Source organism: Octodon degus, unplaced genomic scaffold (assembly GCF_000260255.1).
Source record: "Octodon degus isolate 3935 unplaced genomic scaffold, OctDeg1.0 scaffold00058, whole genome shotgun sequence".
Lineage (NCBI taxonomy): Eukaryota > Metazoa > Chordata > Mammalia > Rodentia > Octodontidae > Octodon > Octodon degus.
The window spans coordinates 1,462,116-1,472,763 of NW_004524634.1; the positions used below are offsets into that span (position 1 = coordinate 1,462,116).

A 10,648-nucleotide genomic window follows, 5' to 3' on the forward strand; every position below is an offset into this window, starting at 1 on the left:
ATGCTGTTTCTCTAAAATTGTTCTAATTCTTGAAAAATTCCTGATTGCCAATAAACAGCTGTCATTACTTCTGCGTTTCATTCTGTTGCAGTGCCTTGCGTAGGTGTATAGTGAAATACTCTAAAATCTTAATGCCGCAAGTGGGAAATTTCACGCATCCTCATGTAACTGTTCAGTAAAAATGCAAGCTAATACTATACTCTCAGACAATGTGGATAAGGTGTAGATAAAACATTAATTTCACTTTTAAGACTTGGTTCCATGACTGAGATTAAGAGTATATAAGTATCCTAGAATTTAAAACTTCTAGTCCACAGAATGCTTGATAAAAGATAGCCTTAGAAAAGTCACAGATCAGGGGTTGGGGAGATGGCTTAGTGGAATAAGTGCTTCCTTGGCAAGTGCAAGGTAATGAGTTCAAAACCCAGTTCCACCAAAAAAAAAAAAAAAAAAAGTCACAGATCAGGGACTGGGGGAGATAGCTCAGAGGTATAAACACCTGCCTGGCAAGTGGAGGGTCCTGAGTTCAATCCCTGGTACCAAAAACAAAACCAAAAAGTCACAGATCGAAATTAGTTATTTCAGAAGAAATTCACTCCGGTTGCATCTTTCCTACACTGGGGATCAAACTGAGTGATACTCTACTACTGAGTCAAATCCCCAGACCTTTTTTTCAGGTAGGGTCTTTTGTTAAATCAGCCAGGACAGTCTTGCTGTGTGTAGTTTAGGATGGCCTTGAACTTGTGCTTGAACTGATACTCCTACCTCAGACTCCCAAGTGCTGAGATTATGTGTATGCCCCATGCCTGGTTGAACTCATTTTCAATCATCCTTTACTAGTCTCCTAAATAACTTTAAACACATGTACTATCACATTTTGTTTGCAAGTTATTTCTCTCTGTTGTGTTGAAAGATGGAAAAGATACATCCTTGCTATTTCAATTTAGTAAAATTCTACCAATGTATAAAGCCTCAAAGTAAACTTCCCCTTTTTGGAGACAGAGTCCTTTATAGTTCAGGCTGGCCTCAAATTTCAGATCCTCCTGCCTCAGCTTTTGGGAGTGCTGGGATTATAGATGGGCTCTACCTTGTCTGGCTGCACAAAACCTTTAAAATTCATCTTGCCAAGAAAATTTATTTTAGAAAGAGCTCATATTCTATTTTTGTACTGAATATCTGAGGAAGCATTTTTGACTATTACAAAAGTTTATTTAACAAAAATTTAATATATGAAAATGTGTATGACCCAATCTTCAGTCAGTGAAAGTAGCACTTGGAGGAGGGGCATGAATTTTTCTGCTGAGCAGTCATTATTTAAACTCGTTCCAAGGCTTCCAACATGATGATACTATTTCCTCGTATTACCTAGGAAAAAGTAAATAGACATATCAATGATTATATAATTTCACCAAATCATTGTTTAGTATTACACAACAGTATGAGGCTTTTTTCAAGCCATATGGACAGCAATAAATAGTTTAATCACAACAGGAAGCGACTAATTCCTTTAGGAGAGATAGCATGTATACTGAAGGCTAATAATTAACTTTCAGATGCGGAGTCACTGTGACTGTTTTGCCTTTTAAATGGCAGGATTTGGGCTAGGTCTAAGTGCCTGCCTTGGCAAGCACAAGGACCTGGGTTTGATCCCCAGTACAGAATGCTGTGTTGGCCCTGTGCCATACCAGGCATGGTGGTGCATGCCTGTAATCCCAGTGCTGGGAAGGCTGAGACAGGAGGATCACTACAGGTCTGAGCTGCAAAGCGAGACCCTGTACCAAAAAAAGGCAAGACTCATACATACATGTAGGGCTGGGGAGATAGCTCAGTGACATAGGCGCCTGTCTGGCAAGTCCAAGGTCCTGAGTTCAATCCCTGGTACCAAAAAAAAAAAAAAAAGAGAAAAAATAATACCATCTCTTATGGGGCCAGGGAAATAGCTCAGTAGAGTAAGCACTTGCCTGGCAAGCACAAGGACCTGAGTTCAATCCCAGATTCTGAAAAAAAAAAAAAAAAAAAAAAGACTCATACATGCCTATCCTATCCTTGGCAGCTCTAAAAACTGATAGGAAAAATAGGTACAGTAAAATATGCCACTTTGGGGGATATAAACCAGGAAGGAAGTTGTAGAAAGGCCATATGACAGACAACATGGTAACTGGACCTAGGAAATGAGGTAGAATTTGATCAAGCTGTTAAACTGTAGACAAAGCTAAGGTGAAGATATAGTATAAAGAATGAATCTAATTTAAATGCAATGAAAAAGTCATAAAGGGGGGCTGGGGAGATGGCTCAGTGGAATAAGCACTTCCCTAGCAAGCGCAAGGGTCTGAGTTCAATCCCCGGTTCCGGCAAAAATAAAAAAAATATAAAAAATAAAAAAAGTCATAAAGGGAAATAAAAAGCAAAGGTAACTGACACCCCACCTTAGAGGGCTTTGAATACTAACCAATGACACCAGCAATTTGTTAGATAAAAGCTACATTTGGGGGAAAGGCAGTAAATTCTAGGAAAGCAGGATAATACACTAAAAAAATCCAGGTTAACTAAGTACACAAAGTAAAGTAACTTGCCGATCTGCACTGGGCAGATTAGAAATGTTGCACATATTATCAAAATCTCAAGAGTTACCCTATACCTCCTGCATAAGAAGTTGCAGATTACCAAGATATGCTGCAGATTTGTATATGTGTTAATGTCTAACAACTGTAACCTTAATAATGGTCTGACAATGGACTCTCTTACAGAATACTATAAAGCTCAAAATGATTTCCTCTTGCTGGGTGTGGTAACATAAGCCTGTAATCCCAGGACTCAGAAGGGTGAGGCAGGACAATCTCCATGAACTCAAGGCCAGCCTAACCTACTGTGTTACCTCAGTTCACAAACTCAACTCTATGATTCTGGTCCCAAACCTAATCGAATTTCTTTATCAAGATCAACATTCAACCAAATCACTGAATTTGATTCGATTCTCATCCAACTTGTTTTTATGACCAGAGTGGTAGAAACAATAAAGTCTGTGAACCGATGTGTCACTTTATATAGCAACATAGCAAGAAAAAATGATTTCCATAAGTGATTTCAAGCCCTAGAACCTTAAAAGCTTCTGAATAATTAGATCTTACCTAGAAGTAATAGGGATATTATGACAGCTAAATGACTATGTTAAACTAAACCAGGCCCGTTACTTGTTTTGGGGGGCACGGGGACTGGGGACCAGCAACTGAACTCAGAACCTCACACCTGCCGGGCAGGCACTGTGCCAAAGAGATTCCTGGCCCCATTACTTGCTTTTTCTAATAGGTAACTCCAATTTATTTATTTATTTTAGGGAGGGTTCATGTATGTTTATTTGGATTTTTAAAAAATTATTGTATTATGTGTGTAGCATGTAATGCTTACATTTCTTTTTTTGGTACCAGGAACTTGCCAGGCAAGTGCTGTACCGAGCTATATTCCCATGTTTATATTTGTGACCAACTCCAATTTAATCCAAGCATTTCATATAAGGTAGTTAACACATATTCTTACATCTCTAAGAGAAGTCTTCTCTTCACTTACCACCATTCCAATGTTGTTCTGTTGCCCACTAGTTGCCATCTCCACACATTCATCTATCACAAGATTCATGAAGGGATCAAATCCTCGCAATATTCCTTGGACATGTCTGCCACCATTCAATTTCACTATAAAAAGAGAAAAGTTTTAATAAAACTGCCTAATCAATTATCAACCATTCATTACGAATTAAGATATAGTGGTTGATACATTGTGTTAACTTGGCTGGATCTGCTCTGTTCCACAAGGGGTCCTCCTCAGAATGAAACAGTTGCAGAGGCCAGGAACATGAATAATAAAGAATTTACCAAAACTGGCTAGATGTGATGCATGCTTATAATCCCAGCCCTCCCTCAGGAGGTTGAGGCAGGAGGATCATTACAGTTTGAGGCCAGCTTGAACTACCAAAAGAATTTACCAAGATAAAACAGGATCAAGAGGCTAGGGATAAGGGCTGGGGAGATGGCTCAGTAGAATAAGCACTTGCCTGGCAAGCACAAGGGCCCAAGTTCAATCCCCAGTTCTAAAAAAAAAAAAAAAAAAAAAAAAAAAAAAAAAAAGGCTGGGGATATAGCTCAGCAGCCTAGGACCTGCCTGGCAAGCATGAGGTCCTGAGTTTGATTCCTAGTACAAAAAAAAAAGGTCAAAGGAAAGCTTAAAAGGTATGTATGCAAGAGCCAGGACAGCACTGTTTTTAAATAGAGAAGCACAGGGCTGGGGAGATAGCTCAGTGACCTAAGTGCCTGCCTGGCAAGCACCAAGGACCTGGGTTAGATGCCTGGTACCACATGCCATGCTCGGCCCAGAACCCTGGATGTCCCAAGCCAGCCACTGCAATTGGACGTGGTAATTGGACGTGTAACCCCAGTGCTGGGGAGACTGAGACAGGAGGATCACTATGAGTCTGAGCTGCATGGAGACCCTGCACCAATTAATTAAAATAGGTAAGTTGATAAGCACAGACTGGAAGGAGGAAGTGGCCCAGACCCAAAAACATGAAAGAAATATCGGGGAGAATAAGAGGGCTGAGTAATCTTTGTCTCCTTTGGGCTGAATTATCCTTATAAGATAGGGTGCCAATGATACAGACCGATGTTAACAGTCACACCTGTTACAGGAAGGAAATATATTTTTCCTCTTGTTTTTTGGAGACAGAATTTTGCTGTGTATGGGGCTGGGGAGCTAGCTCAGCAGCATAAGCACCTGTCTGGCAAGCGCAAGGTCCTGAGTTCATTCCCTGGTACCGCAAAAAAAAAAAAAAGGAATTTCACTGTGTAGTTTAGGCTGGTCTTAAACTTACTACACAGGCCAGGCTGGCTTCAAATTTAAGGCAATCCTCCTGCCTCAGTCTCCCAAGTGATTACAGGGATGGGATTATAGGTGTGTACCACCATGCCTGGTGATAATCCCAAAATTTATTTATTTTTTTGTGGAACCGGGGATTGAACTCGGGCCCTTGCGCTTGCAAGGCAAGTGCTTATTCTACTGTGCCATCTCCCCAGCCACAATAATCCCAAATCTTAACTGCCACTGGAAATTAGGTAAGGAAAGTAGTTTAGTTAAAATTTGGATAAACCTGCTTCACTAATGGATATAAATCAGAGGTTGTATACTTTAAATTTTTGAAAGGGATTCTAAATATTACATACTGCCAAGATACAGGATAAAACTTACATGATAACTTCTTGTCCATAAATCTGGAAAAACAAGAGAGTAAAAATTACACATTTGACTTAATTTATATAACAGGAACATGAAATATAAAATAGTAAAAACTCTGTGTTTTTTTTTTTTTGGAACCGGGGATTGAACTCAGGCCCTTGCGCTGCCAAGCAAGCGCTTATTCTACTGAGTCATCTCCCCAGTCCCTAGTATTGCTATAAAGAGTGAGGGAATACTTAGATTAGACATTATACAAAGCAATATGATTTGGGCCAGAACAAGTCAACAAGAGTATGTTTCAACCACATAATCTTCATTAAATTCTTTTCTTTTTTGTGGAACTGGGGATTGAACTCAGACCCTTGTGCTTGCCAGGGAAGCGTTTATTCTACTGAGCCATCTCCCCAACCCCTAAATTCTTTTTACCAGTGTGAACTATGAAAAAAATTACTGTTCTTTAGCACTTGTTTTGCTTCACTGACTTAATTTTCAATTACTGGGCCTATGATTCTGAACAGAACAAAAACAAAGACTTGAGTTATGTTTTGCTTCTCTGCAAAACAGCAGTAAAACAACAGCTAATTCAGTGGGTACTTAACTTCCTATGAGATAGTAATGTTTATTCAATACTAAAGCATTAAGCTTAGAGCCAGCCAAATGGCTCAGTGGATTAAAGCACCTGCAAGCAGGCACAGGGGCCGTGGGTTTGATTACCAGGTCTGCTGTGCTGAGATAGCAATTGAATCTGGGGGTGGTGGCATGCACCTGCAATCCCAGCTCTTGGGAGGCTGTAAACAGGGGAATCACCATGAGTCCAATCTAGTAATGAGACCCTGAACCCCTGTAGACCGTTCCCTAAAATGCAAAAAAAAAGAAAAAAAAAGCATTAAGCTGAAATTTTCAGGACACTTCGAAAGCACATCTTAGCAAAATACACATTTTGAAGTGTTGGACAATTTGAATTAAACAAGACTATCCCATCTTAGTAGGATAGACTGAAAACATGCCATACCAAATCAATTTTTATCTCAGTTACAGGCTACTTATATGAATGCTTTTCTTTTTTGTCTTGCGATGTTTAGGCTGACCTTGAACTTCTCGTGATTCCCCTGCCTCAGCCTCTGTATTATTAGGACTACAGTCCTGGCTGGAAAACTCAACTTTAATGCATTGAATATAATGAGCCAACTCAAGACAAGTATAATACAGGCCAGATGGGTTAGTGGCACACACTTGTAATCCCTGCTACTTGGGAAGGTGAGATAGGAAGATCACAACTTTGAGGCCCTGGATTCAGTCCCCAATACTGAAAATGCCTACATTCACCGCTTAGTAACCTCAGGCAGAAAGAGCTCCTTGTACAATCCAACTACTATATGCAAAGTTCCAGTGTTACATGATAGAGATAAAACTATTCAGTAAACATGGAACGTGTTCAGTCAAGAAGTGTTCAGGAGGCCAATGCTTCAAACTGAGGTTTACCTACAGGAAGGATATCCTACTGTTTGATCATGGTGGGTCAACACTAGCCTTCTCCGACTGAGACAATGAAAATTCTTAACGTTATAATATCAGACCAAGATATCACACTATGCCAAAGTGTAATTATAGGAAGGCAAGAGTGCACACATATATTGAAACATCACATGGTACCCCATAAATACATGGTATTTATATATCAGGTAAAATTTTTCTTTAAAAAAGGTGCAAGAAAAAGAAATGGGCTATCTATACAAAAGCACAAAGAAACAGCTACAAACACATTCACTACGGCTTAAGCGGCGTTTTTTTTTTTCGGTGCCAAGGATTGAACTCGGGACCCTGCTCTCTCCAGGCAGGAGCTTAGTTTACTGAGCTATCTCCCCAGCCCGTTGAACGGCTTTTCGATTAATTATATACTAAACACTTGCACTCCAGCAAGTCCCGTAATTCCTTATGAAATTATCTCTCAAACCATTTTACTCAGGACATGATGTTATTCAAGATGTTCACCCAAACGAGGTACTGGAGCTCTTCAAAGAGGAAGGGATCACGAGGAGACCCGGGCCGTGAACCAGCCAAACGGAGGAGCGCCGATAGGCCCAACAGGCGGCGTCTTCGCTAGCTTCACACTCCGAAGCGCGAGCCCCTGGTCAGAATTCCGCGGGCTCCGACCGGAAGGAGACATCAGCTCGGCTGAAGGGACCCAAGCTGTTTGGCACACACTCGCCAGACGAAAGAAGGGAAACGGACTCCGAGCACGCAGAGAAGCGGCCCTTGGGCGAGGGTATCACGCGCGACTTACTTTTTTAGCTCGGGAGGGTGAGCTTTGCTCATCTTGTCTAGTCGAAGGGCTCAGGGAGCCTTTGAAAGGAATCTACAACCTCCGTCACGCTCCCGCGGTGGGGTCGACGCTTTACGTCTGGCGTCACCACAGGTCGCGAGCCAATCGCAGGTCTGTAATTTTTACATTTCGCCTCGCGATACTTAGGAGAAGCCGGGGCTTGTGGGTAAGCTGCCAGTTTTTAGTTTCATTACCAATGAATGGCCAGCGGGGGGAGGCTGGGCCTCCTCCTCATTATTTCCTTTGTGTGAAATTGAGATAACCATCCACGCGTCTAGGCTCTAGGCTCCTGGTTTTGTGTTTGTTTTAATACAATATATGCAGAATGAAAACAAGCTCTGGTGTAGTGGATACACACACACACACACACATATATAATTTTTATTTTTTTTATTTTTATTTATTTATTTTTTTTTTAAAGATTTCATTTATTTATTTATTTATTTATTTATTTAGTGTGTGTGACCAGCTCAGCCCACCGGGAGGCGGGGCTGGCTGGCATGTGGTGCTGGGGGATTGAACCGCGGTCCCTGCTTAGCTTTGCTTGTTCTAAGTAGGTGCTTTAGACCACTGAGCCATCTCACCAGCCCTAATTTTTATTTTTTGATTTGCCTGTTTTAGATAACAACTAGAAACAATTGGGAGCCACTTTCTTGTGCATTTGACTTGGAAAATCAGTACTCACATTAGAGAATACTTACATGCCTGCCGCACCTCACATTTTATATACATGGACAATGGGACACTAATGAGTCTTGAAGCAGTGTTATGAGGATGATGATAGTGGGTCAACACTAACCTTCTCTAATTGGGACAATGAATGTTCTTAAAGTTATAATATCAGAACAAGATATCACACTACGCTAAAGTTAATTATAGGAAGGCAAGAGTGCACACATGTATCAAAATATCATACGGCACCCCATAAATACATAGTATTTATATATTAGGTAAAATTTTGGGCTAGTGTTGACCTTGATTCCCTATATCTATCTATCTATTTTTTTGTATATATCCACCCATGTCATACTGTCAGGTCAAACGTTTTGTTAACACCCAAATCAATGACCTTTCTGCACCAGAAGAAAAAGGGACTAGTCCTTGTTCCAGGACTTTGAAGAGCCCTAGAGGGTATTTCCAACTGACAACCCTGGAGTTCTTATAACATTGCTTCCAGGACTCCACTTAATGTCCCATTGTCCATGTATATAAAATGTGAGGTGTGGCAGGCATGTAAGTATTCTCTAATGTGAGTACTGATTTTCCAAGTCAGGGACACAAGAAAGTGGCTCCCACTTGTTTCTAGTTGTTATTTAAAATAGGAAAATCAAAAAATAAAAATAAAAAAGACACTGGGCATGGTGGCACATGCCTGTAATCTCAGCTTTTGGGAAGCTATAAAAAGGCAGATCACTACTGAGTCCCTCTAGTAGTGAGACCCTGAACACCCTCTAGACCCTTCCCTAAAACACAAAAAATAAAAATAAAAATAAATAAAAAAGGAAAATCAACGGATTATGGATTTTTTAATGTATGTATTTAGTACAGGGTCTACAGGGTCTCACTACACAGATCAAAAAAGTAGTGATTCTCCCGTTTTCAGCTTCCCAAGTGTTCAGATTACAGCCTTGTGCCACCACACCCAGTCTCAATCGCCATCTCAGCGCCCCAGGAGTGGGGCTGGCATGGCACACCAGGGATTGAACTGGTCCTTGTGTCTGCCTAAGCAGGCGCTTTAATCCTCTAAGCTATTTGGCCAGCCCTGGATTATAGATTATTTAAATGAGAATTGAAGGATTTGATAGCACTAAGTAGAGGACTCTCTCAAATTAATTCCGTGCATTTAGCATGGCTATATGCACGGCATAGTGGTGCAAGTTTATAATTCCAGCACTTTGGGAGGTTGAGACAGGAGGATAGCAAATTCAAGCCTGACCTGGGCAATTTATCTAGACCCTGTCTTAATGTTTAAAAACAAAAATAAAACATCAAACCAAACCAATGGGAAGTGTGGGCCTGGGGATGTAACTGAGCACAAGGCCCTTGGTTCAATCACCAGTACAATTAAAAAAAAAAAAAATAAAAAAAAATCTCTGGTACCAGTGTAATAACCACCAAACACATCTATCTATCTATCTATCTATCTATCTATCTATCTATCTATCTATTTTTTTCCCAGAATTGGGGATCGAACTCAGACCCTTGTGCTCAAGCGCTTATTATACTGAGCCATCTCCCAAGGCCCATCGTTTTTTTTTTTTTTTTTTTTTGTTTTTTTTTTTTTTTTTTTTGAGACAGGGTCTTATGTAGTCCAGGCTGGTTTTGAACCTAAGATCTCCCTGCCTCAGCCTCACCATTGCTGGGATTATTGGCAAGCATGAGTATACTCACTTCTAAGAGGTTTTTTGTCTGAGACAGGGTTTTGCTTTGTAGTTCAGACTGGCTCTGAACTATGTAGCCCAGGCTAGCCTTGAACTCATGGCAGTCCACCTGCCTCAGCCTTCTGAGTGCTGGGATTACAGGTGTGTGTAACCGTGCCCAGGTGAGTGTCTTTTGTACATTTATGGATTTCAGTCATAATTTTCTATCCTTTTAGTGCTTATTTTAACAATCTAGTCCTGCATCTGAACTGTAACATGAATTCCCACTCTTCTGGACATCTTCATTTATTTTTATTTTTTTAAAACTTTTTTTTTAAAAAAATTATTTATTTGGTACAGGATCTCGCTACGCAGCTTAAGACTTATAGTGATCCTCCTATTTCAGTCTCGCCAGCACTGGGACTACAGGGGTGTGTCACCACACTTGGTTTTTAGTGGCTGGTTCAGGGCTAGCAATCCATGTGGTATCAGGGATCAAACTTGGGTCCTTGTGCTTGCCAGATAGGCACTCAGACCTGAGTTATCTCCCTGGCCCTTATTTTAAACATAACAAGAGAAACGTACTGAGAAAGTTATTCACTACCCAGATAAAAGAAATACAATGCTGAGGAAACAATGAAATTTTTATTGAGACCAAACCACAAGGAAAATATCACAGCCTTGACACTGCCACAGGTTATATTACCTTAGCTTTGCTTGTTCTAAGTAGGTGCTTTAGACC

General features: G+C 40.6%; 1 protein-coding gene across 1 annotated transcript; it reads right to left on the bottom strand.

Moving 5' to 3' along the window:
• Positions 1 to 1,187: 1,187 nt before the first annotated feature.
• Positions 1,188 to 7,646, bottom strand: Snrpg (small nuclear ribonucleoprotein polypeptide G). Its single transcript, XM_004634054.2, has 4 exons — positions 7,508 to 7,646; positions 5,236 to 5,258; positions 3,565 to 3,689; positions 1,188 to 1,365 (listed from the first exon to the last, which is right to left on the bottom strand). Exons 1-4 carry the CDS (start codon positions 7,537 to 7,539, stop codon positions 1,315 to 1,317), a joined length of 231 nt encoding a protein of 76 aa, XP_004634111.1. The 5' UTR covers positions 7,540 to 7,646; the 3' UTR covers positions 1,188 to 1,314.
• Positions 7,647 to 10,648: the final 3,002 nt, after the last annotated feature.